Consider the following 26,271-nt stretch of genomic DNA (forward strand, 5'->3'; position numbering starts at 1 on the left):
ATCTTCAGTGGATGCATACTTTATTCCTCTTCCTTACAGCTTAAGCACTTGTAGTTTGCAGGATGCACTTACGGGACAGTTATTTGTCTGCATAAGTGCTTCCCTCCACAGTAACACATTCAGAAAGCCCAATGCCAGTCATTCCTCGGACGCGTTCCAACTCGCTGGAGCGCACGCTGGAATGTGACGCTGCCTCCACCCTCCGTTACGCAAATTGCGCACAGACGTTTCCCCTTAGTTTGGGTGGAGTTGCGCTTTTTACGTTCAAACTTCCACATCCTGCTCTCCGCCACAGCGAGCGACGGGCGACGTAGCCAATCAACTTCGAGGAACTCGGCCGCTTGACCAATCAGAAGTTCAGAATCCCGGGAGCTGCGCGATCTGTTTTGCTCGTCCGCGTACTGTACCGCTCAACATTTCTTGAGAAAATCTTGAGACAGGACAACTAGAAGGCTGAATAAGGCGAGTCCACCGTTGCCAGGCTTTACGGTAAGTAAAGTACGTTTAGTTAGTGTAGTTTTTATAAAGTAGAGGACGTAAATGCACTTTTGTTTGGCTGTTTCTTCGCGATAAGAGGCGCCTACAAGTTACTTCCTGCTCTTCTGACAAGGCCGAGATCCCAAGTTACATTTAGCCTGTTTAAGCTAATGTTGTGCGACCCGCTTTTAGCTACATTTCAACGAGAAAGTTCTGAATTTAGGTAAAATATTCAACTTTTAAGCAATAAACCTCACTAATTTCAGCTTGTTAAAGACAGAGCATTTGGCTGTCAGTGCCGAACGTATTACAGAAAATACAGTACGGAGTTATAATGGATGCAGCTGTTTTCTCTTGAAGAAATTAATAAACTTCACAGTCTGTTCTGTTCCAGCATAACAAACGTGCTTGTCATGCCAAAAAGAAAAGTGTAGACACTTTTTTAAACACACACTTCTATGAGCAACACTCATACCATGACTTCACCACTTTCTGAAGCCTCAAATGTTAACATGAAAAACTTATAATTAGGTAACCAGAATGGGCAATAGGAAGCACAACAGGCTATACTTACAGTCAGCCAAATTCAGCTTGGTTGCAGGGAGAGTCTGTAGTAAACCTCTGAGCGCCTAATGGGAGTTATTTTCTCAACTTGTTCCATATGGCACTATGGAGTCAAAGCTTTGTGTGTGTGAGCTGACATTAGGACCCCCTTGTGTGATCTGTTCAATATAATTTCATATATTTACACTTCTGTGCACAAAGTATTGCCCCATAAAGGTCTTATCCCTTTAGTTTTGCACAGAGGCTGGTGGGTGTTTGCTTAGCAGAGCAAAACTTTAGTTTTGCTTCTGCTTTAGCTCTGTCTGGCTCCTTTATTTTTGGGTTTGTCTCATCAGCATGTGACTTATTTAAGAATAGAAACAAACCTTAACTGGTTTTCAGTGTCAAATAATGGAATTGGTCAAGTCTTGATTAAGTGTTAGGCCCATGATGTGTCATAAACCAGTTAATAGCGCCCAGGTGACGTCTTTTAAAATCTTGTTTTATGCAACAAACACTTCAAAACTCAAAGATATTCAATTTGCTGAAATATAAAACAGAAAAGCAATGAATCCTCTCATCAGGTGAGCTCGGACCAGTCGAGGATTTGCACTTTTTGCTAGAAAAAATACATCTGTCAGTTCCTTACCATAATGGTTGCAGATTATGTGCCAGTTAGACACATTGTACTCTCAGCTATTTCAACACTGGATTAGGGCTCAACGATGAATAGATTTCAGACCAAAATTGCAAAATCGAACAATGCAATTTGCAAATCACAAAACCTGCAATTTCAGATATATGTTATGCAGCACATCTGACGTAGGATTTCAACTGTTGTGTCTCTGCTCTTACAAATTCATGCCATCCTCATTGTTTGACCGTTCTGCTTTTAATGAGAAGTCTTGTCGTAATTCTCCATCACGTTTTAAAAATATTGCATAGTGAGAAGTTGAGCTTTTAATTGCAAATCAAACCACAGTTGCAACCTTTGTCAGAATAAACACAGTTTGATGCTTTCCTCAAATTGTTCAGTGAAACACTGGACTCATTAGTGTCATGGGTGAAAGTTATACATAGTAATGCATCTCAGTGCTGCAATTAAGTGCGATTACATTTGTATGTCTTAGTCTCAAATGACTCACCTCTTCTTCTCCATCAGGGTTCGGCCACCCTACCCACGACACCCCACCATGCCTTTGGTGACGAGGAATATAGAGCCGCGGCATGTGTGTCGCCAGACCATCCCTTCCAGCATTCGCAGTGAACTGGAATGTGTCACCAATATCAGCCTGGCTAACATCATCCGCCAGCTCGGCAGCCTCAGTGAGTGACAACTATGAGTGATTAGGTCTCAATATGTCACTACAATATGGTGCGAGCTGGCAATGACATGTGACAAATATGTGTGACACGTGCTTTCGAAGGTTTATGCAAGGTTTTATTTTCACGTGGTTGTGAATTTGTATTTATTGTGTACATGTGAGACGAATCTTTTAACCAGTGTAGATTATAAACTTCAGTGTGTTTGTGTGTGTGTAGGCAAATATGCAGAGGATGTGTTTGGGGAGCTTTTTGTCCAGGCTGGAGAATTTGCCGTCAGAGTGCACACACTGGGAGAGAGAGTGGATCGTCTGCAGGTTAAAGTCACCCAGCTGGACCCCAAAGAAGAAGAGGGTAAGTATTGCCACATGTTATTATTACTATGTATGTAGTATGCAGTCCATTAGTTTGAAATTGCTTCTGCTGATGGACACTCAATCCATTTAAAATTTAAAAACTAATATGACTTTCCTTAATAAAGCAGCCGTTACTTACTTCAGCACGATAAATATTTAAAAGCATTGCCTGTCTGTCTGGCTGCTTCTGTCAGTTTCTCTGCAGGCCATCACCACCCGTAAGGCTTTCCGCAGCAGTCTGACCCAGGACCAGCAGCTGTTCACCAGGCCGTCTCTGCCAATGCCTGTACAAGACACCTACACGACGTGTGATCCGCCTCCACCGCTCAACCATCTCAGCCAATACCGGTACGACACATCCAGGGCTCATATTCATTCATGGCAGGAGAACATGCAAGGAATAATGAAAGCATGCTTGAGCACATGTGCACACTTGGAATTGCACGAGTGATTTATTTTTGTACTGGCGGTATATTATTTAAGCCCACCTCTGATGCACATGCTGTCAGTCCTCGCTAAGGAGTGGGTCTCAAGTGGTGAATGGATTAATTGTGACTCAGTTGACAAATGGAGATAGGAAAATGAATGCATATGGTTGCTGTCGTTTATGATTAGTGTGTAGTCTATTTCTGCTCTGGTATACTTTGTTTCTGTGCTAAAATGTTTTACAATCTGCACTTACCCATTTGTACTGATTTGAAGAATAAACACACTTAGAGCCAAAAAACTGGATAATCAAAATAAATCTAAATGGCTTCACTTCTGAGTAACTCACTGAAGATAAGGCGGGAAAAAGCAGAATCATATATGTCACCATTGTGACTGTAAAGAGTTTAGCTGACGCACATCAGTGAGATCTTCAATCTAAATTATGCCCGGGGCTTGACATGTCATCAGAAGTATGATTAATGAGGAACCAGAAAAGAGAGAGTGTGGCTGCTAGAGGATGAAGTCTGTATGATCAGCAGTTGCGTCAATGATGAACAGAGTGGGAGTCCTACGCTTCTACAGTTACATTATAACTATATATATATGCTTACTGTGACAGGTGTAAATGTCAGTGTGTTAATGTGATTTTGACTGTTTTTCTAGATGACGGTACGTTAGCTCGCTTTTATGTAAGCTGAATGTGACAAAAGACTGCAGTGTGTTGTACTGAAAGCTTCTATTTGTGCTTATAAGGGAAGTGTATGGCTGGTTAGTATGTTGACACATAAGGCAGATAAAAATCTCTCAGCACACATTTAGCATTATTTATGTCTGTGCACATACAATAACAAGAAGTTTGACCAAGTCCAGATGTAATTATAATGGCTATAAATGGCTATCTACAGGGATGATGGAAAGGAGGCCCTGAAGTTTTACACTGATCCTTCCTACTTCTTTGACTTGTGGAAGGAGAAGATGCTGCAGGACACCAAGGACATCATGAAAGAGAAACGCAAACACAGAGTGAGACACACAAACATGAGTCACAGAGTTACAAGTCAATATCAGACAGGTCAAATAAAAGCTGTTTGATGTAAAGGCCATCTTACTCTTTTTCACTGTCTTCTTCCTGAGTAGAAGGAGAAGAAAGACCATCTGAACCAACGGACTCTGAATCCTCGAAAGATCAAGACCAGGAGGGAAGAATGGGAACGGCGTAAGATGGGAGAGGAGTTTGTCGTACCAAAGAATGAACTGATGTAAGTTGACGTAAAATCACTGCAGGTTAATCGAGCATCTGTCCAGAGCTTTTTTCAACAGTGGCCTTTATACATTCTGTTGTTACCACAGTAGAAGTTCAGATCAGGGACTCTCATGGCAAATTCCATCCTTGCTTTTCTTATCACCAATCTGTACACAGTGAAATGGGTGGTATGTCCTGTCAGAAAATGTTCTCAGGGGGTTGGGTGTAGAGCTGGCCCTGCTGTCACTGGAAAACTGCAGTAAACAAATGTGTAAGTCATAGTAGGTTTCGACTTGTTTATATCTCTATCATAGCGTTTGACACACGGTGCTCACAGTTAAGTTTAAACTATTTTTAAAAAAGCAATATCAGAGGGAAAAAAAGTAATTAGAGCAACACTGGCACTCAGTGGTATTCATAACAATGATAACAGGTAAAAAAGAGAAAACATTAAACTCCATCTTCTGTTACTGATGTAGAGGATGTAAATATATTTTGTATGCTATTGATGAACACATAAAACTCATCTCTGTGTATCAAAAATTATATATGCAGAAGTTTTTTCCATGAAAGGAATCTCCTTCTGCCTTAAAATGGCTTAGATGTAGCTATGCTATTTCTGCCTTTACAATGTGTCTATTAAGTCTTTTTTCTCTGCTCACCCCTCTGCTGCTCACTGCAGCTCACTCACAACTCTGCTCAAACACTTCAGAACTACTTTATGCTACACAATGGCATAATTCAGTCATACATGTTCGAACCAGAAATCAATTCTAAGACCCCACAAGTGCTTTTTAGACTCTCATTAGTAAAATGCAGTCTCAAGGTGGAAATGCTCAGCCTCTGCTTATTTCAGTCATTATGTGTTTTGTAGCACCTAAAAAACACTATATGAAGAAGATAAAAAAAAAGCTAATTTCCATCAGAGGCCTATTTTCTGATGACCAGTCTTTCACCTCTCTGTTAGGTTACAGCTCTTTACGTGCTTTTTAGCTTTCACAACTGTATGAAGCAGTCACAAGTTTCAATGTAACTATTTGTGTCCGTTGCTGTAAATGTATTATTGAAACTTCCTCTTAAATGATTAATTATAAATTCTCATAAACAGACACCACATGAGCACTAATTACATGTGCTATTTATCTCAATTCATTTCTATGACCAGAATTCAGAAATTATGTGTTAAGTATTTTATTTTGGCCTGATATTGATGTATTTAATTTTGCTTAAAGGAATTCCTCTGAGGGTCTGAATGGCAGTATTGGGTCTGGGGAGGGCTTCACTTCTGATTGCCTTGACCAGAGTACAGGCTCGTATGCTTACGATCCCGGCTCCCCTCTGCCTCCGCCTGGTCCCGATGATTTCCTGCCTCCTCCACCTCCAGACATGGCGTGAGTACTCTAGCATCATGCATACAAGCCCACACATGCCGGGAGCACAATCCCGCCTCCGTATGCATGTCGTGAAAGTACAGCCTCACATGTACTGTACAGCTGCCTGTAATTCCTGACACATCCTCTTGAGATTGTGGGGTTCAGACGTAGCTAAGTGGATTATACAGTCACTGTTGCCTTTCAGCTTGTGATTCTGTAATGGATATGGGCTGCTGTGTAGCAGCTGCAGTGGAATTGAAGGTTAATGGAGGGAAGTAAAGGCTGCGTAATGCTGCTTAATTTATCCTTTTTTCTTCCACTCTATCACTTACAGGTACAATGATGGACAGTACGGAGCACCAGCTCAGAAGCGTGTCAGCGTGCTGAGTCCGAACCACCCACCTCCGGCTCCCCCCATGGCTTCTCCTCCGCCCAACTCCCGCCCGAATCTTGCCCCTCCCCCTGCACCTCCTCCCCCTCCTCCACCCGGTGGTTTTGGGGTTCCCCCACCTCCCCCAGGCTTCGACACCCCACCTTCTCCTCCTCCGCCGTCCTCTTCTCCCACTGCCTATCCCTCCCCGCCTGCCCCCCCTCCTCCACCCTCTATGTCCGCTGTTGCTCCTCCACCACCACCTATGCCCGCAGGTGGTGGTCCACCACCTCCTCCTCCTCCTCCACCGCCCCCTGGTCCTCCTCCACCATCTTTTAATAATTCTGCTCCTCCTCCCGCCGGTGGTGGGTCGGCACCGAGCTCTGGTCCTAAACCTGCACCTGCCCCAGAGCCTGCCGGTGATGCTCGCAGTGACCTGCTGCAGGCTATCCGACAAGGTAAGACACTAAACACACAGGTCACCATGAACTGCATAATTATTACTTACTTCTCATTGGTTTGATAAAAATCACAAACAAGGAAAATACACAGTATATTTTACCAGTAATTGCAGTATGCTTAGTAGTGGCCTAACTATTAATTGCATTTATGATTGAATGTAAGAATTATGTTAAGCTTTTTAAATACTTAAGTGTGATAATAATTCCAACTTGTTGGTACAATATAGTAAAAACACAAGACAGACTGAAATTCAAAGTAATACACTATGTTGGTGATGGTTTAGGTGCAGTGTATGAAAATAATCAAATATGCTTGCTTTCATAATATTCTTAAATAAAGTTGTTATGGTTCTTGTGCTTTAAATGAATGAAACATTTAAAGTACAAGTATTGTTACTGCTATAGTGACTTTACAAAACAACAAAATCAACAAATTAAAGTACCTAACCGTATTAAAAAACTATGTAAACTAACGCCTACTTTGCGTATGTTTTCTTGTGAACAAAGTATCTAATTAATGTTTGTGACCAAAAAGCGTTTGCCTATCCTTCAGGCCTGTCATTTCTTCAGGGCATTTCATTTCTCACAAAACATTTGCCCTTTTAAAATCCTGTCTTTTTCATGTTGTCTTCTGTACTTTTGGAGTTCATATATTTCTTTTCAGATTGCTACTGACAGCTGACAAATAGAGATATGACATGAATGCTTTGGACAAGAATGTACATGTAGGATTGCCTAATTTTCATGCGTACAGGACAAAAATTAGTTATGTCTAATGTATATCTTTGGTTGATGTTACAAACAATACAATGAAATGATTGTTGTTGTAAGATGGCTGCAGATAAGATACACCACTCTGTTGTGTGGGGTGAAGTGGAGAGTTTTTTTTTTTGCTATACTTTAAAGTTTTGCAAAAGTGTAGGGCTCCTCACACAGGCACACACACACACACACACACACACACACACACACACACACACACACACACACACACACACACACACACACACACACACACACAGTAGAGGACAGAGTGAAATACACTTGAGGTTACCTTACTTGACAATTCTTTTTGCCCCTGATGAGCAATTTCTCAAACACCCGTTAAACAAGCAGAATTTAAACTTGCAGAAATGTGACTTTTTTTCGCATTTGGCCTTTATTTAAAGAGTAGAAACAGACAGGAAATCTGGAGGGAGAGTAGAGGGGAGTGACATGCAGTAAAGGAGAATTGTCATATAAGATTGTTATAGATGAACTACAAATGAATGCTAATTAAACAACAATGTTGTGGTTACGGTGAAGAGACTGCTGGTTAGCATGTAGTCTTACTGAGCTGCATTTTAGTCTCCATTTCATATTGTCTGACAACAGAAATGGAAAAATATGTACATAAGAACAGCTTTATTGGGAATTTGGTAGTATTAGTATGTCGTATATGTGAGCACATAGGACAGGAGAGAAGCAAACAGATGTAAACACTGAGTTTAGGCTGCACAGCTGGCGACATGAAAACACACGGACCCACCCAGTCTTTGTTTATTGTTTTTTATTCAGTCAGTAGGTGTTTGTTATCTCTGTATATCCTGTATAGATTTTAAGGCAGCTTAAGGAATGAGAAACGTCTGTGTTTTTATATCTTAACAGCTTTTATTTATACCTCCAAGTTTTTAACAATCACAAAACACAATTCAGATGGATTATCACCATATAGGACCTTTAAGACTGATACTGGCCAGCCCCTCTGAACCAGCAGTACCTGTAGAGCAGTATGCTTCTGCATTATGAACGGTACAGGGAGAGGACAGAGGAGAAAATGATTGATATCACAGCTGTAATTTATTAGATCGAGGGCTATGGGTGATAATTATTTGTCCAACAGTATGTAATGTTACTGGTTATGGTTTTTGTACTTAAGGAGATACCATCTGGTCCATTAAATCAATATATAATAGTAAGATTACTAAAACTGGTCATGCTAAAAATATAAAGGTATTTTCTTCTTCGCATTTCTTAATTTGTAAGATTAGTATCATTAGTCATTGTGTCAGCATCGACCACAAGGGGTTTATTGGTTTGTCCTTACTGGCCTGAAAACCATTGCTACATCGTGCTAATAGTGGCTAAAACTCTTGCTTGTAGTCAAGGACTTTTTGCAAGCTGATACTACTTAAGTTATACCTAAATATAAAGTATCTGAATGCTTTCTCTGCCACTTCTACTGGATTTATTTATTTTTAATCAAACTGGTAATCATGTGTTAGAAATAAAACAGAAAAACAGAGGAGAAATCCTCCCACCTGCTGTTTTCCTGGTTACCACGAGATGTTTCAGTGATCACTAATGAAAACACTTTTGTATGAATGACCTTTTGTATATTGATTTTTCACACTGTGTCTACAACTGTACTGACAGAAGGCTGTTTGCAAAAGATTATGTACACACTCATTCTAATCATTAAACTAACTCCCTGTTAGGTTTCAACCTGCGGAAGGTGGAGGCACAGCGGGAGCAGGAGAAGAGGGATCACTTTGGCAACGATGTGGCTGCCATCCTGTCACGTCGTATTGCTGTAGAGTGCAGCGACAGCGAGGATGACTCTTCAGAGTTTGATGATGACGAGTGGTCCGATTGATCGCCATCCCTTTTCACCTTCACTACCACCCTTGTGTCTTTCCTCAGCCCTAAACGACGTCTGTGTATTTCCATTCAGATTACATTCTTCAAGTACAGATAGACCAGAGGTCAGTGTGTTTTTGTGTGTAAGTCGGTCAGTTTTAGTGTGCGTGCACACATATGCGCTTGTGACCTATTTCAGTTCACATTCCTTGACCCATTTATTTGAATTTAACCAAAATTATCCATATCAGAGGTGCAAAAAATACAAAGAGTGTGAGTGTATCTGGTTGTGTCCCAGTTTGCCAATGCTTTCACTGGATGACACACCACTGTTAGTGATGCAAGAGTGTTATGTGATGTGAAGCACGTCTCTCTGCTGAGTGTGTTCACCTAAACGCATCTCCTCTTTCTCTTAGTGTCTGTTAGAATCAGGTCTCCTTCGCTGCAGACTAAGAGCCTGATTTTATCTGCTGTAGTGCATAATGTCAGTGGATAATAGAGAGGAAATTTGCGCACACATAAATCCAACCTCTTCTGCTCACAGTGCTTGTATGTATTTAGTTGAAAGACACAAGGTGTTAACTGTAAAACATTCTTGTTCATCCATAGATTATGTGATATAGATGTAAAGTTTAAGTTGCATTTTGAATTATATCTACTGAAGATAATGCAATCACTTTAAATCCCTTTTACAGCACAGTTTTTATCACATTTTTTCTCCCTTTTTGTATTCAGTCCTCTATTTTTTCTATGGTTGTCATGGGAACAATCAACTTGTTGTAGCTTATAAACAAACTCATGAATTAATTAAACAGTGTGATAGGGGAGATGTATGAGCTCAGACACCGAGGGTGTTTGACGAGGTTGCCATACTAAACATGCAGATGTTTAACACAAATATTATGATTTATTTTGTAACGTATTTTAGATTTGTTATGTGTTTCTTCCTGCAATTGTACTTCAAACTTTGCTGGGGTTGAACTAAATCTGTTGCTTGAGTCACTGTGTTCTGGACAGAATCATGCTGCTTTTTGCATTTTCCTACTTCTTCATAAGTGCCTTTTTTATACTACATTTCAGTGTCTGTGCAGTAATTTGGTTGGTCACACTGGTCACTAGTCCAAAAATATTAACAGCTGTGATCGATAAGTCAAACGTCGAACTGAATGATGTTTAGTGTGGACCAAATATTGTCAAGTGCCTTCTTTTGTTTTAAGTCTGCCTGTGTTGACGCACACACAGCATGCTTAGCCAAAGTTCTGCTTCTCCTGCTTTAAACTTCCAAATGATTATAGTTATTATTTCAATAAAGATACTGAAATTGAAATTCAGTGATTGTTGAGATTCCCATGAGGCTGTCGGAACAGCGTGTACGCTGCGATGTCCTAAATACCACGATCCCTGGTGTGTGAAGCCTTGGCTCATGCTTTATCCATGACTCATCCTCTTTATGTCAGTGGTGGACACCTTTTCACAGTGTCTGCTGCTGACTGTGTAGGGAGTGTGAAAATGAATTGACTGGAGAAAAGTTCAAAAAAATGAGTAGGAGGAGAGAAAAAAAAAACCTTTTGCATAATCACTGCATCCTCACACCATGGCTGCTTTGTAGATTTCCAAATGATGCAGGTTGGCTGTAATAACGTTCCAGATTGTTTTAACCACCAAATAATTTAGGATACGGGAAAAGCGGCAGCAGTCTGTCTGACTAAGTTAAAGAGACAAACACTAAAAGCTCCGGCAGCAGTGAAGAGAAGAGTGCTGACATCACGCAGTAGAAAAAAAAGCATATTTATTATTCATCGGTATAAAATATTCATTAATTTCAAAAAGGTTGTGCAACACGAACATATGGTCAGTACCTTTCAAAGTGCCTTTAACAGTGTGTGCAAAATATATTCTCAAAGATCTAGAACATTGTGTTTATCTAGACATTCAAGTAAATAAAATTGGGCTTTGGGTCACATGTTATTACACTGCGATAGGCTTCTTTTTAAAACCCATGTCTTCCTCTTGTCATAAAGTGCCAATACTCATTAATTTCACTTTTGATTGACGTCCCTGTTATTGTTGTATTCTTCCATTGGAGCTACAATTGACTGATGATGAGGCACAAAGTACACGCAGGACAGTACGTTAAATCTTCAGTCTCAAGATCGCAGCCAGTCTGGACAGTTCAGTACATTCTGATTTGCAGAAGGACTTCATCTCTGAAAAGTTCTGCGTGTGAGTGTGTAGGTGTGTGTGTGTGTGTGTGTGTGTGTGTGTGTGGGAGGGAGTATGCATTGTGTTTGAGACTTGGTGTTCTGGATCGGGATATCAGTCAGTGCAGCTATGTGTGGATCTTGGCACACAAACAGTGATATGTCTGGCATAGTTTTCTGTGTTGGTTCAAGTCTGCGGAGGTTTGGCAGTCTACACATCAACAGGGTAGTGTATGTGTGTGCTGTGAGAGTATCTGTGTGGGCAGCAGGCGTTGAGCAGCACCTTGCGAATGTCTTTGTTTCTCAGACTGTAGAGTATGGGGTTCAGCAGGGAACTGCCTGCTGCTGGCACCAAGGTGGCATAGGTGTACAGAGGAGGGCTGGACGCATCTCCCAGCAGCCCCCACAGCGAGAAAGGCATCCAGCAGCCCACAAACACGCTGAGGACCAGGATCAAGCGAGAGAAGCCCCTCCCGCTGCTGTGTTTGCTTGCATATGGCTGGTTGGAGGGGAGGAAGTGCCTCTGGGTGGCGATGGCGTGGGCATGCCGCCTCGCCACGCGGCAGATACCGGCGTACAATTGCAGGGTTACCACGACAACCACGAGGAAGCCACCACACAGCAGCGACAGATAGGTCCGAGTCAGAGGTCGTGCTACAGAGCAGGAGTTTGGCTCCTCCAGACAGTGCCATCCCATCGCCGGTCCCGCCCCGATGACCCCGGCGCCCAACCAGACCAGCAGCAGGAGGATGGCGGCTCTGCGACGCGATTGGCCAGAGCCGTAGGTGAGGGCGTGGCTCAGGGACAGGTATCTGTCCAGGGCGACACCCATGAGGCTACAGAGCGAGGCGGTCAGCGAGGTCACCAGCAGTCCCGAGGTCAGCAGCTCCGACCAATCATTGGGCTCCACGCAGAACAGGAAGAGGAAGTGCAGGATGAGGGCCACACCTGCCAGGAGGTCAGCCAGTCCGAGGCTGGCGAGCAGCAAGAAGACCGGGGCGCGAAGAGACGGGGTGGCCAGGATGGTGGTGACGACGATGGCGTTCTCAGCGGCGATGAGGGTTCCTGAAACACAGAGGGCCACTCCCCACACCGTGAGAGGAGGGACTTCATATGGAGGTGGGCTGTCCAGCTGGTCCGCTGGGAACAAGGGTTCAGCACCTGAGGACTCATCCCAGCCCAGGTCTGAGGCGTTCAGGATCATGGCTGGTCACACAAACACAATCTAGAAGAAAGAGAGAGAGAGAAAAAAGAGAACTATGTTAGCATTATCTCTGATGACTCATTTCCAGCTCTCAATTAAACAGCCTACTTTACCAGAAGCTGTGGTTTTGAGGCAGCTGGATGCCGGATGTGGCATCAAGAAGAGAAGAAGAGTACTTGATCTAATCAATTTAATGTAACTGAGCTATAAAAAATCTCCATCAGAGCATCAAGTAGTGTTAGTGATGCTCTGTGGTTTCTTGCTCTTTTTATTTGTGATATTAAATTACACCATAATAGAGTAGAGAAACAGGAGTCCTTGTATAATCATGTTTCCTACAGTAACCCTGCTGTTTCTGAGGTGTGAGTGACAACACAACCCGGAGTCTTGCTGGAAGTTACGCACATTACAGTCTCAATCGATACTTAGGCTCAATACAATTTGTTAGAAAGAGTTATGGCATTGACGTAAAACACTTTTAGATCCACCCTGCCAGCTACTACCTGAAGTTTCCTTCTTGTTAATGTCAGAATGTGTGCAAACCTCCACAGTTTCTACTGCACAGCTGCACATCTTAGGCTGCAGTTTTTTGATGTCTATTTAAGGAATTCCCCTCGGATGCTTGTGCTCTCTGGTATGTTATCTGCTTGTTTTTGGTCAGAATGTGAGCTACTGCATGTCCTGCAATGAAATCCAGTCATAAATTAATGCTTTTATTTTTGCTTTATTTGCTCATTCTGGAGGAGTCTTTCATCCCCCCTCCCTCTCCAGTCCAGAGTGAGGAGGTATATCCCACCCCCTGGTGCGGTGGACCCTGTTGTATAACACAATTGCGGGTTCACTGCACCACAGAGGATGTCCCCAAAACACGCGCGCACACACGCGCACCGCACATTCATCCATACAGCCGAATAAGTCCGCTTACCTTATCGTTAATACGATATCAATCCTTGGTGAGAGTTGAGCAGATTCGTGGTGTTTTATTATAAGATCCAGGAGATGATGGAGATGAGGTGATGTTGTCCGCTGTTTGGTTTGGCATCGGTTTAAATAAGCACAGATCCTGGATGAGGCTCCGCTCCGCTCTTCATCAAAGTTGCGCCAAACTCTCACTTGGCATCTCTTGCACCTCTTCTCCTTCTTATTCTTCTCCTCCTTCAATCTCTCCGGAGCGCTTATGGGAAGCAGAATGGATGCTCTTGCGCGCGGACTCGTCCACAAGAGAGGCTGTCTGACGTCAGCGACTGGGAGGCTCGACCAATCGGGAGCCGGCGTTGATGGATGCGGGGAGAACAAGGGGAGGAGGATGTACGGGGAGTAATTTCATTCAGAAAAATGCGGCATCTCGGTAGCCCCTCCCACTGCGGTTCACTCCGGCTCTCATTTCTCGTAAATAATCATCGATGGCCCTCTCCAACGTACACACACCTCCTCAATCAGAGCAGAGGGCCCTGGCTGAATGAGGGGACGGATGGGAGGATGGATGGGAGGGTGTAGTTCAGTCCTGGGCACGGCTCACTGTTCTCAGCTGTGGGGACAGAAGAGCTGGAGGCTGCCGCTGTCCGAGGTGCTGAAGCGCATCAGGATGACTCATGGGGAGACGTCCTGCAGAGCGACACAAATCTGGGTGAAACAGATGCTCTAAGTGGAAAGGATCCACCCAAATTAACAGACAAGGAACATTTTAAAATTAATTTCCCCTCACTTTTCCCCTTTTTCATTCTTAACACTAGGCTATGTATATATATATCATTATTGTTATTAATAATGGTAGTTGTAGTCTACTTTTAGTGGTAGTAACTAATAATATAGAATATAAAACAAATAATTCAACCCACCCAAAAACATTACACACATCATTTTTAATAACATTTTTTTAAACAATGCTTGCTCATATGGAATCCATTTGATTCGTAATCTCCATCGTTCATAAAACTGTATAGTCTTAGATCTACTATTTAAATTAGTCTCAGAATCAATATTACAGTATTTTTGTAGGATTTTAATCATGAGTATTTATATTAGTTAGGGTAATCTTTATTTTTAGTAATATTTGTTGTTATTAAAGGTAATATTTATGATCAGGAAAAGTTGTTTTCTTCCGAATGTTACATCATTTTTGTAGAGTTTTCGTCATCAGTATTTAAATTTATTAGAGTAGTCTTCATAATTAATAACTCTTTAATATTAATATTAAAATGAATATCCATTATAGTCAGATCAATTTTTATTTTATGGCATTTATATCATTTTTGTAGGGTTTTAATCCCCAATATTTAAATTAATTAGATAAATTCACACTATAGACTGCACTGTAGAGTGTTAAACTAAATATTTAAACTTGTTACGTTAATTAATTCATATTTCTCTACTGTAAAACATTTTGGCACAGGGGCTGTTGTTTTAAATGTGTGTCAGTATACAATAATATATTTGATTTGAATCGACCAGAGCTGCTAACACATGGCTGGACAAAATAAGAAAAGCATTACGTAATTAAACACTACCGCCACGATTGCAGTTTTACGCTCACATTAAAGCTCAGTATGAGCCTCACGCAGCCCTAAAATCATATCACATCTTACAGGATCGTGCATGTATGGGTGCGTCGCAGGCGGGTGTGTGTGGTGAGGGCTTCCCTGTGACTGAACATACAGTCCATTCAGCCTGTTATCTAATGCAGGTATCGGTTTGTCTCTTTGATTGAACCAGCAGCTCGTTGGAACACACTCCCCTGCCCTCTCACACTCTGGGAATTCATGGCTTTCCCCGCTTTGAAAGCAATCGAGGGAAGCAGCGTGGGCGCTGCAGGAGGCTGAGCGGAGCTGCGTGGACGCGCATGGCGATGCGTTCAGGGAGGAGGGGGGGGATTCTCGTCCTGGCTCGAACCATATTAGGACACACTTCCTGTCGATAAACCCCTCCTACGTCACTGGGATGATCAGAAGTGAAACAGTTGTCACCTTCAGATTTGTCGCCTCTATTAAGGAGATTCTCCACATTTCTGCACAATTAGAGCTGATTAATTGTCCAGTTTTTCATGACAGGTCTGACACTGAAGCTGACAGTAGATGCCAATGTATGCAAAGCACACATTTTGTGGCAATTTGTACAAATATCAGAAGAAAAAAGACATTTTTAAAAAAAATGTCATCCATGTATTTCATTCATTTAATCCATCCTTGGGTTGTAAATTCCAGCATTATTCACCTATTTGTAGCTGGTGGATCAATTTCTGCCAGCAGTAGGAGCAGCACTGGAGGAGGAAATCGTGTTTGACAGGACTGCGGAATATCCCTTTGTGTGTGCATGTGGTTTTTTTTAAACACAAAGAGCCAAGCACAGGTTTTTTTTTTCCCTTCCAGACAATGTGTGATGGAGCATATGAGATGTGGGAGTGGAGGAGCCGTTGGTGTGAGTGAAGGAAGGAGGGGGTGGTGATGGAGCATGCAGCTGAAAAGTGTGTCGTGATTCTCAACTAAGTGCCCCTAGTTTTTGAGGGGCCTGGTCATGGAGCTGTGACTCAGTGCATCTGCATCACAAAGCAACACTCTGAAGGTCAGAACACTTGTACCAGACAACGTGTGCTGCTGGATTTGCATGTTTCTGTACAAGGGCAGAGCTGGAAGTTACAGAGCCTTTTCTGAGTAGAACCACCTTTTGCTGTCAGCCTTTTCCACATAACTACAATCCACCCAGTGCTTCGTGTAGTTATAATAATCTATGTTTAGACCCAGTGTCTTGCTCTGTATATCCAGATTACACTCTAATGCATGTATGCTGGTGAGAATGTATCATTTAACTGCAGCTATTTTGTTAATCTTACAAAAATATGTATTTGGGCTTGGCTATACAGCTAGTGAAGAGTATCAGGAAGGTAATTGGTATCTTTTTAAGGATGGAGATTTAGCTTATTTATTTGCACACATAAAACACAGATAACTGCTGTCCTGCTGTCCCCACCCCAACCCCTTCTGCTATCCCCCTCCCTCCTCATCCCCACCCTCACCCCAACCGGTTGAGGCAGATTGCTGCCTTTCCTGAGCCTGGTTTTGTCGATTCTGTCGTTTATTTATTTTTTGTTCTTTCCCACCATCGATGACTACTACTTTGGGTTGTCGAGTTCTTTGTTTAAAACTAGATAGGTTTGTACCTTACTATGTTAAGTGCTGTGAGATGACATATGTTGTGAATTGGCGCTATATAAACTAGAAAAGCACTCAGAGTGCACAGTACTCTGCCAAAGCTGCTCCGTCATATCATTTCCGACGGCTGAAATCTTGAAAAAATTTGTGGCAGAAATCAAGGCACTATAGAATGTGGACATTTAATATAGATGTATCCACAAGCACAACGGCCTTGCGCTGAGCACAGGTGTGTGTTCTGCATGTGTACGTTATGTACGGATACCGAATCGCGTGACCTAAATATGTTGCGGCGGTGGGAATTGATTGGACTCGGAAACATCCCCACAATTTAATCAGTTGTTCCTCGTATCATTTCCGACGGATAAGTCTCAATAAGTCCACAACGGTTGATTTGTAGCAGGATCGCAATCATGTGATCGTCAGCAGGCAGCTGACCTAGTGTTCACTTGTTGTCATAGTTACAGTGATGCTGTGTTGCTATCTCACAATGATACAGAAATCTGTACCAATCCATGGATCCAGACTATAAGCCACATCACTGCCAAAATCTAATCACTTGGCCCTTGTGTCATTTCTGACCTTCCCTGAAAATTTCATCCAAATCTGTTGGTCCGTTTTTGACCAATGTTGCCAACAGACAGACAGACGGACAGACAAACATACGCAGATCATCACATAACTCTGCCGAGGCTTTGCCACCTTGGCAGAGTTTTAAAATGAAATTGAACTGAATTGAAAACTGGATGTGTCAAATGAGTGATGAAAAGATGTGCAAGTTAGTTGCCAAAAAAGCAAAACAATATAACACAAAAACAAGTTAATCATCCCACAGTGGAACGTACGGATGATAACAGAAAAAAAACAAAATGGAAAAGATGTGGCTTTAAAATTCATTCAGAGATACCAGGAGCCAGACTTCTCCTACTACTTTCTGTATGCATTCATGTTCTGATCAAATCAACCTCTCACACAAACAACACTGTGTGCTTTAAAAGCATTAACAACTACCCAGATTAAGGCTGTGTAATCACCAGAGACATGCACTATATATCAGACACATCCCTGATTAAAATGAGTGCACAGACAATGCTGTTACAATTAATCAGACATTTTTCCAGTCGATGCCTGTGAAATATTTGTGTTTCTTTGTTGTCTGGATGTTCACAAGGTGCACAAAGCCTAATTGATTCCTGTCAGGTTGAGACTCTATCTAGAACAATGGTTGCCAACTTTTAATTGGCTTGTGGCTGCTGAAAGTGAAGCTTTTTGAAATCTCATGTCACAGGTTGTGGACTCGGAGAGAACACGAGTTTTGATTAGTCTGACTAAAGAGTGTTTTTCTGTCCTCAAAGTTTTTGATTTTAATGATTCTTTGGGGCAAGAAAAAGGTCAGAAGAAATATCATGGAACAGGAATATTTTTGTTAATCATGGTGGCAGTGTGATTCTGAGGTTGGCAGTTTGGTTGGTCCCCTAATTTAACACTAAATTAAATATCTCAACAGTTATTGGGCAGTTTGAATTGAACTTTCCCCACTGTTGGATCAATTCAGTTTATCTTATCTTATCTTATCTTATCTTATCTTATCTTATCTTATCTTATCTTATCTTATCTTATCTTATCTTATCTTATCTTATCTTATCTTATCTTATCTTATCTTATCTTATCTTATCTTATCTTATCTTATCTTATCTTATCTTATCTTATCTTATCTTATCTTATCTTATCTTATCTTATCTTATCTTTATCAGAATGGAATTTGGTAGAATCCTAATGACGAAATTTTTGCATTTATTTAATTCAGTGGGAGAGAAAATTATAAAATCATCATTTATTCTAGCACACATATTGTCAAAATTATCTGTAATTAGGGAACCAGGTGCAGTTTATTCCCATTTGTCCAACTATTCAAGTTATTCAAAATGCTTTGCAGGCAAAAAAAAGTAAAATAAATAAATACATACTGTTAGGAAATATGCAGACACATTTATATACATATTAATACATTTATGCTTTATTAACATGAAATTTTATTTTAGTCTGAATCTGTTGAACTGTGTGATAGTTGCTGTTGTGACCTTTATACTGACTAAAGAGTGAAGTGTTTGAGATGTATCCGCTAAGCTAGCATTCCAGAGATAAAGAGGACCTTGGAGTGAAAGTGGAGATGACCGAGACTGTGCTTCCCCGGCGATCAAAAGGAGAGAGTTGAGGAGTGTAGGCGAGGGACATTTCTTGTATATGTATTCGTGAAGACACTGAGACTGCCTCAGTGCAGGTGTAACCCATTGCCTGTACTCCTTGCTGCAAATAAACAATTAGAAGGATTTTAAAGCCTTATTGAGTTTTGATTTTGTGTTGGGAAATTTTGTGGTACGAACTAACAGCGAAAATACAGTCTTTGTCTTACAGAAATAATTTCCTGACAAATACATAAATAAATTTTAAAAAATATGTCAACAAAATTAAATGAATAAATCAAATCGATCAAAAATGGTACAGATAAGTTGGATAAAGTGTACACAGATTTATAGAATAATTGAAATAGAAAAAAAACAGCTGAAACAACAAGAGATGAGAAAATGAAAGATAAAATTGTACAATAGAATAGAAAAGAAATTGATTAAAAACTTAGAGTAAAACTGCAGACAACTTTACTTGGAACAGTGGATTAAAGGAGCAGTCCACTACTGCTGATGGTTTTAATAAGGACATATACAGGTGTGTGAGTTCACGTGCCTCCTGTTGAGGTAAGCAGGTGTCAGTCCGTTCAAACTGGTGTGTGTTTCAGGAGGCTTGAGGCGGACCAATTGGTTGCCAGGCAACCGAGTTTGGTCTCGCTCATGTTACACAGATCTTCTGTCCATCTCTCCTTCTCTCTGCGTCCTGGCTGGGAACCCTTTAAAGGACTCACTGGAGATATTTCCACTTAAAACTTATTTTTCTGATACTAATTCCACTCCAGGCTCCAAAGTTCGCGGTTGCCAGTTGCAGGTGTTGCTGCTCTGTGGCTGGTAGGATGCAGCAATTGGCCATGAAGGTCCTTTGTTCCACTTTGATCCTTCTGTTGGTGGTTCCATCTGTGTATTCACAGTCAGGTATGGGTTCATTCACATGTTTTGCTATTATTTCCCCAATGCATGACCATCTCAGCGTATTTTGGTGTTGTCAGAAACCCGTTGGTGAGGCTTTGTACGTTTGGCATTTGACGTCAACTTTCCTTGACCTCTTGTCTGATCTGATCTGCATCTTTTGTCTTCCTCTTCATTTTCGTTTAAGGGTGTTTTTTTCTCTTAAACTGTCGAGAAGCAAAAGGTTAAATCCGACACCATCTTTTCTTTGTCATTGCACTCTTTTACTTTTTTTCCCCACTGTCCAAACTGTTAGGATGTCTTGCAGTAATGCAGCTGTTACAGTGTTTCTGTGGAGGAGGATGATTGTGCATCGACCAATCAATTGGGTTTGATTGACAATAACCAATTAACTGCCACTTTGGTCCCTCCTACAGATTGTTCTCAGGCCCAGTCATGTGACCAGTGCGTCGGAGACTTATTTATCAACGTGACAAGCTGCGTCTGGAGGCTTTGTCCAAATGGTGACACATGCATATGCATACACACACACATACACACATGCACACACACACACACACCAATGACCTCTGATAGTAATCCAATCATCACAGCTGCTGTAACTTTAGCTCCCCTGTTTGTACAAGATAACTGAATTATTTAGTTTGCCAGGACACACTCAAACACACACTAAAAATGCCTGATCTTTATGTTTCAGGTAATGATACAGGCACATGTATGACTGATCAGGGAGATGCAGCAGACAGCGGTACGGGCTGCGGCTGGACCAGGATTTCTGAACTGTGCCCACGTAAGAAACAATACATACACACACATACACACACATACACACACACAGAAAATGGCCATGAAATCTTCCTCGGCCAACTCAGTAACCCAATGACATGTTCCCTTTCCAGTTGTCGAGGCTGCTGGTAAAAGTGACTCAGGTAAATAAAAACATCTACGTCTCAGCATCCACTTTCACCGCCTCCCTCTCCCTCTCACTTGCGTCAGCGTTTAGTATTCCCACAACAGCTGACTAAAATCTTACACATCAATCTGTCTCAGTGAGGTGTTAGGTCAGTGTGAACCTGTAGTTTCTCTGCTCTCTGCATGCGTTACATAAACCACTTCACTGGAGGGATCATTTCTCCAAAAAATATCGCTTTATTTGGTGTTTTCTTGGGGGCGGTCAGGAGTTGAAATGTTGATCACTCAAGATATCTTGTGTTTCCTATAAGGAATAGAATAGAATAGAATAGAATAGAATAGAATAGAATAGAATAGAATAGAATAGAATAGAATAGAATAGAATAGAATAGAATAGAATAGAATAGAATAGAATAGAATAGAATAGAATAGAATAGAATAGAATAGAATAGAATAGAATAGAATAGAATAGAATAGAATAGAATAGAATAGAATAGAATAGAATAGAATAGAATAGAATAGAATAGAATAGAATAGAATAGAATAGAATAGAATAGAATAGAATAGAATAGAATAGAATAGAATAGAATAGAATAGAATAGAATAGAATAGAATAGAATAGAATAGAATAGAATAGAATAGAATAGAATAGAATAGAATAGAATAGAATAGAATAGAATAGAATAGAATAGAATAGAATAGAATAGAATAGAATAGAATAGCTTTAATGTAATCATACATGGGGGCATGATGAAAATATAAGTAGCTGCCACTGGACGGTGCATTGAAACAAGCTAAATTAACAACAGTAAATAAGAAAATTGAATGTACATATAAACAAAACTATATTAAGAATTCCAACATATGCAAAAGAGGCAAGATATATACAGTACAGTGCAGAAGTAATGAGGTCAAATAAAAACCAATAAAATTGAATAAATATGGGCAGCAGATTGCAAGATAAGTTACATGTCAGAAAGCATGGTAGGATGTTAACTGCTTCACTGTAACAAAACACATGGAGTCTATATGTCTTTCATACACATTTATTTAGGGGTTTCTTCTAATCTGTCTCTTTTCTAATTGCGGGACTTTTTGTAACATAGTTGACAGATATCATAGTTGACATTTTTGCTGTTTTCACAACGAAAATCAACATGTGCACCTAGAACCAAACACCACATGGCATTTTTAGAGAAAGATTTTTCTAAATATTATATATACAATTGAGTAAAATTTAAATTGAAAGTGATTTATAAAGATACTGTAGTAAACTTGTTGACATGCAATAAATCCACACTTGATTCACACACTACTTTATATTAAATAACTCAGAAAGCCTTGGAGTCTTGCCAGTCTTTTCTTTAGCAGGAAATGACATCATGTGGAGCAGGTCATGTGATCTGGAATTAACACACTTCCTTGAGAGGTGTTTTTGTAATGGGGAATTTCTTGGACACAGATACAATTATTTTCCATATAAAATTTGATATATTAGCAAAAAGAAATATCTGTCATGATTATCTCAACTTAATAAAAAGAACACAATCAAAACAATTTTTGAATAAGCTCATTTTATTATTGTTCAGCTAATTAGAAGGTGATTGTTATTAAATTTGGACAATTATTTAGTTGACATTTTACTGATATCCAGTCTTTTTTTTTTAATTAATAAATGATTGTTTCCATAATAAATAATTATGGAATTTGTAAAGACGATCATAATGAACATAAAAACAGATTTTTTTGAAAAAAATCTTTTAATAAAAATGTATGCAAGACATATCCCATGGACTGCAAAAGTCCATCATTTATATATTGTCCTTTAGGCTGAAAACATTGAGTAGTTATCTTCTGACCTCCAAAATGTCACTGTTCTGTTTGTATTGCTTGCTCTCCATCTGCTATCCTGCCATCCCCACCCCCCTCATTCCTGCTCTCACCCCAACTGGTCGAGGCAGATGGCTGCTTTCCCTGAACCTGGTTCTGTCTGAGGGCTTTTTCCCATCCCTATTCTCTGTTTTTTTCTTTTGTTTCTTCCCACCGTCGCTCATTGGGAATCCAAAGGCAACTTTGTATTACTGGGATCTCTGTTCTCCCTTTAAAACTGGGTCTGTACTTTACTATGTTAAGCACTTTGAGATGACACATCTTTTGAATTTGCGCTACACAAAAAAATTGAATTGAATTGTTTGAAGCTTTGGCAAATTCAGAGAATCAGGAAGTTTGTTAACAAAAAAAAAAAGGAAGTCTTTGGCTTTACTTGTGTGAGCTTTAGTTCAACTGCTAGAATTATTTCTGCCTGCAGAAGAACTGCTGTATCTGAGAAACTCAGATGCAGTACAGACACTGCTGAGTAGCTGTAATAGTTTTTATTATCACTTCTTTTTCTCAGTTTTCTTTCAGGATAAATCAGTAATTGCTTGTTACACAATCATGTTCATTTCCTCCGGCCCACAGAAATGTTTCTCAAATGTTCAGCTCACTGTCACCTCGGTCAGACAAGTCATTCTCACAAAGGAAGCTCAAACTATGAAATCTTTGCTTGAAAAATGACTTTTTTGGATTATTGTACATAATTACATGAACATTATTTATTTTGTTGAGAAAAGGTGACATCTTCAAATTGTTTGCATTTATCTGACCAATAGTCCAAAACTCAAAGATATTAAATTTACAGTGATGTAGAAATTAAATAAAAAGGAGGATATCCTGACATTTGAGTGTCTGGCAGTTTCCTTTCATTATTTGATTATAACTTGGCTTCTTATCGGCACTGCAGCATCCTCTTCTGACTCACTGTGAAGGTGGCTACTAATCCAATAGCATCTTTTCTTTGTCATTACAGTCTTTTGCCGTTTTTTTTCTCCACTGTCCAAGCTGGTAGGGCGTCTTGTAATGCAGCTTTTACAGTGTTTCTGTGGGAGGATAATTGTGCGCTGGTGAATAAATTGGGTTTGACTGACACTAACCAGTTAGCTGCCCTCCTACAGATTGTGCTCAAGCCCAGTCATGTGACCTGTGTGTCGGAGACCCCATGCTCAACCCGACAGGCTGCGTCTGGAGGCTTTGTCCAAATGGTGACACACACACACACACACACACACACACACACACACACACACACACACACACACACACACACACACACACACACACACACACACACACACACACACACACACACACCAATGACCTCTGATAGTAATCCAATCATCACAGCTGCTGTAACTTTACCTCCCTTGGTTTGTACAAGATAACTGAATTATTTAGTTTGCCGGCACACACTCAAACACACACTAAAAATGCCTGATCTATCCTGTTTCAGGTAACGATACAGGCGTGTGTGTGACTGATAAGGGCGACGTAGCAGACAGCAGCAACGACTGCAGCTGGACCAGAGATTCTGGTCTTTGCCCACGTAAGAAACAACACACATACAAAAAAAAAAGCCATAAAGTCCTTTCTCTGTCAACTCAGAGACTCTATTGTCTATTTCTTTTTCCAGTTGTCGAGACTGTTGCTGTTGTTGGAGTAGATAAAGGTGACTCAGGTAAATTGGATTGTTTCTGCTTCAGCATCCTCCTCTCCCCCCTCCCATCTTTTGCGTCAGACATTTAGTATTACCTCTACAGCTCAGTACAATCTTCCCCCAAAGGCACTCAAGCCATTTTCGCCAGTAAAAAAAAAAAAAAATCCCTGCCAGCACTAAACTCTGTCCTTTTCCCCTTCAAGGTGATGGACAAAATCCACGCCCTCAGCTCTCCCAGGCCAAGTTCAGCATGCCCAGCTTCATAGGAGGCATCGTGCTTGTTCTGATCGTGCAGGCAGGCGTCCTCATCGCCATGCGCTTCCTGAAGTCCAAAGAGAAGACCAACTATGACCCCATGTGAGTTTGTTGCATGTGGGTGTTGAAGGGAGCAGAGAATGTTGCATGCTTGTGTCGGGGGGGGGGATGATGTGTTGGTGCAACAGCAGTCTCTGGTGGCAGGAATGATTAACAACACATGCACTGTGCAGCACAAAGCAAATCGGCAGCACAAGCTTAGATCGTGTTGAGATTCTGATCACACATCCCACCTGTCCATTCACTTTTCTGTCTGTCTTCACACAGAGAGTAGCCACATACACGAAGGACAAACTGACAAGGCTGGACGACAGCAGAGCGGTGACTCATCCAGTTGTGACGGCAAGTTTTTTTTTTTGTCATTTTTGGTTTGGTCCTCATATGCTACCCTTGGGGATGGGTGTAATTATAAGAGGATATTTTTCTTAAAATACTGCATTATGTAAGAGTGTTTGTGCATGCATTCACTGCTGTCCTTGCAAACGGCAATCAGAGAAACAAAAAGACTCTGATCGTGACCAAACCCACAATAAATCTCCATTGGCAGTAATCTAAATGTTTGTCCTTTTGCAAACAGATCAATTGAGCTTTTTTCAACTGTGTCCTTTTCATAGTGCAGTGCAGTTATGAGAAAATAGTGATCTAATCCCATGTAGACCTTTGGGTCAGACAAGGTTATGGCAAGCATTTAGAATTTTTTTAAGAGCCCTAAAATAGATCAAAAATGAGACACTGGAGCTGTCCATCACCTAATAGTACTTCTATATTTAATGTGCAGATTAAAAACTTCATAGTGTTTTCTTGAAACCAGAAGTTTAAATATTTATGCAGCTAATACATTTATTTCTTATGCTAACTTATAGTGAGTGCAATAAATTAATAAAGGCTCCAAAGAGGCCTCCTTTAAGACTCTTTGTCTCTTGGAAAAAAAATTCTAACATCTGAGGCCTCCAGTATGGCTCTACTGTTACTCTACTTTAATTTGGGTGTTCTTGTTTTGAAGTGTCAGTAGCTTAGAGTCTCTCTTTTTTCACATAAATGTGTTGTCATAGAGGAGAATTGTGTTTCCATTCCTCACATTTATAACATATAGATATTAGATTTAAACATTTAATACAGGTTAAATAGTTCAAAGAGATGTGATCGTGTTAATGCTGGTTAGATAGTTGTTTAATATCAATAAATTTGATTTGTGATACCATTAGATTGCCTGAATAAATTGTGAATGAACACCTGTTTTTCTCAGTGTGTATTTGTGTTGTGTCTTGGATTTTGTTGCATGTAGAGCCAAGATAAGATAAAAGAAAACTTTATTATTCCTAAATGAAATTCTTTTGCCAGATATTGTGGAGAAAATAAAATGACATAAAATGAGAATAGATGCAGTGCCTAGTAGAAAAGCAATAAGATACAAGTAGGATGCATTACTGAAAATATAAGCAAGCAAGCTAAAATACGGCAGTAGGAAATACTGGCAATTATCTAAAATAGTAAAGACGTTTTACACATAATGATGATAGAAAATTTGAATATTTACCTGGAAAATGAAATGCTGCGCTGGAAATTTAGATAATGTGCATGAAAATAAAATATTACTCATGATAAAGAATCATTGCAAATGATTTTAAAATACCTGAAACTGAAGTATTGTAACTGAAAAATTAAATGTTGCA

General features: G+C 40.5%; 3 protein-coding genes across 3 annotated transcripts; 2 read left to right on the forward strand and 1 right to left on the reverse strand.

Annotated features, from left to right (window-relative positions):
• Positions 1 to 340: 340 nt before the first annotated feature.
• Positions 341 to 10,525, forward strand: wasf2 (WASP family member 2). The gene is made up of 9 exons (XM_023269059.3): positions 341 to 489; positions 2,183 to 2,346; positions 2,563 to 2,697; positions 2,894 to 3,047; positions 4,034 to 4,151; positions 4,266 to 4,387; positions 5,604 to 5,762; positions 6,079 to 6,572; positions 9,053 to 10,525. Exons 2-9 carry the CDS (start codon positions 2,214 to 2,216, stop codon positions 9,208 to 9,210), a joined length of 1,473 nt encoding a protein of 490 aa, XP_023124827.2. The 5' UTR covers positions 341 to 489; positions 2,183 to 2,213; the 3' UTR covers positions 9,211 to 10,525.
• A 441-nt stretch (positions 10,526 to 10,966) lies between these two features.
• gpr3 (G protein-coupled receptor 3) lies at positions 10,967 to 13,817 on the reverse strand. The gene is made up of 2 exons (XM_023269061.3): positions 13,525 to 13,817; positions 10,967 to 12,620 (listed from the first exon to the last, which is right to left on the reverse strand). The coding sequence occupies exon 2, from the start codon at positions 12,597 to 12,599 to the stop codon at positions 11,607 to 11,609; it is 993 nt and encodes a 330-aa protein (XP_023124829.1). The 5' UTR covers positions 12,600 to 12,620; positions 13,525 to 13,817; the 3' UTR covers positions 10,967 to 11,606.
• Positions 13,818 to 19,527: 5,710 nt separating this feature from the next.
• cd164l2 (CD164 sialomucin-like 2) lies at positions 19,528 to 25,830 on the forward strand. The gene is made up of 9 exons (XM_035947593.2): positions 19,528 to 19,845; positions 20,256 to 20,342; positions 20,537 to 20,629; positions 20,739 to 20,768; positions 23,745 to 23,831; positions 24,080 to 24,172; positions 24,260 to 24,304; positions 24,487 to 24,640; positions 24,866 to 25,830. The coding sequence occupies exons 1-9, from the start codon at positions 19,767 to 19,769 to the stop codon at positions 24,870 to 24,872; spliced, it is 675 nt and encodes a 224-aa protein (XP_035803486.1). The 5' UTR covers positions 19,528 to 19,766; the 3' UTR covers positions 24,873 to 25,830.
• Positions 25,831 to 26,271: the final 441 nt, after the last annotated feature.

Source organism: Amphiprion ocellaris, chromosome 15, assembly GCF_022539595.1.
Source record: "Amphiprion ocellaris isolate individual 3 ecotype Okinawa chromosome 15, ASM2253959v1, whole genome shotgun sequence".
Lineage (NCBI taxonomy): Eukaryota > Metazoa > Chordata > Actinopteri > Pomacentridae > Amphiprion > Amphiprion ocellaris.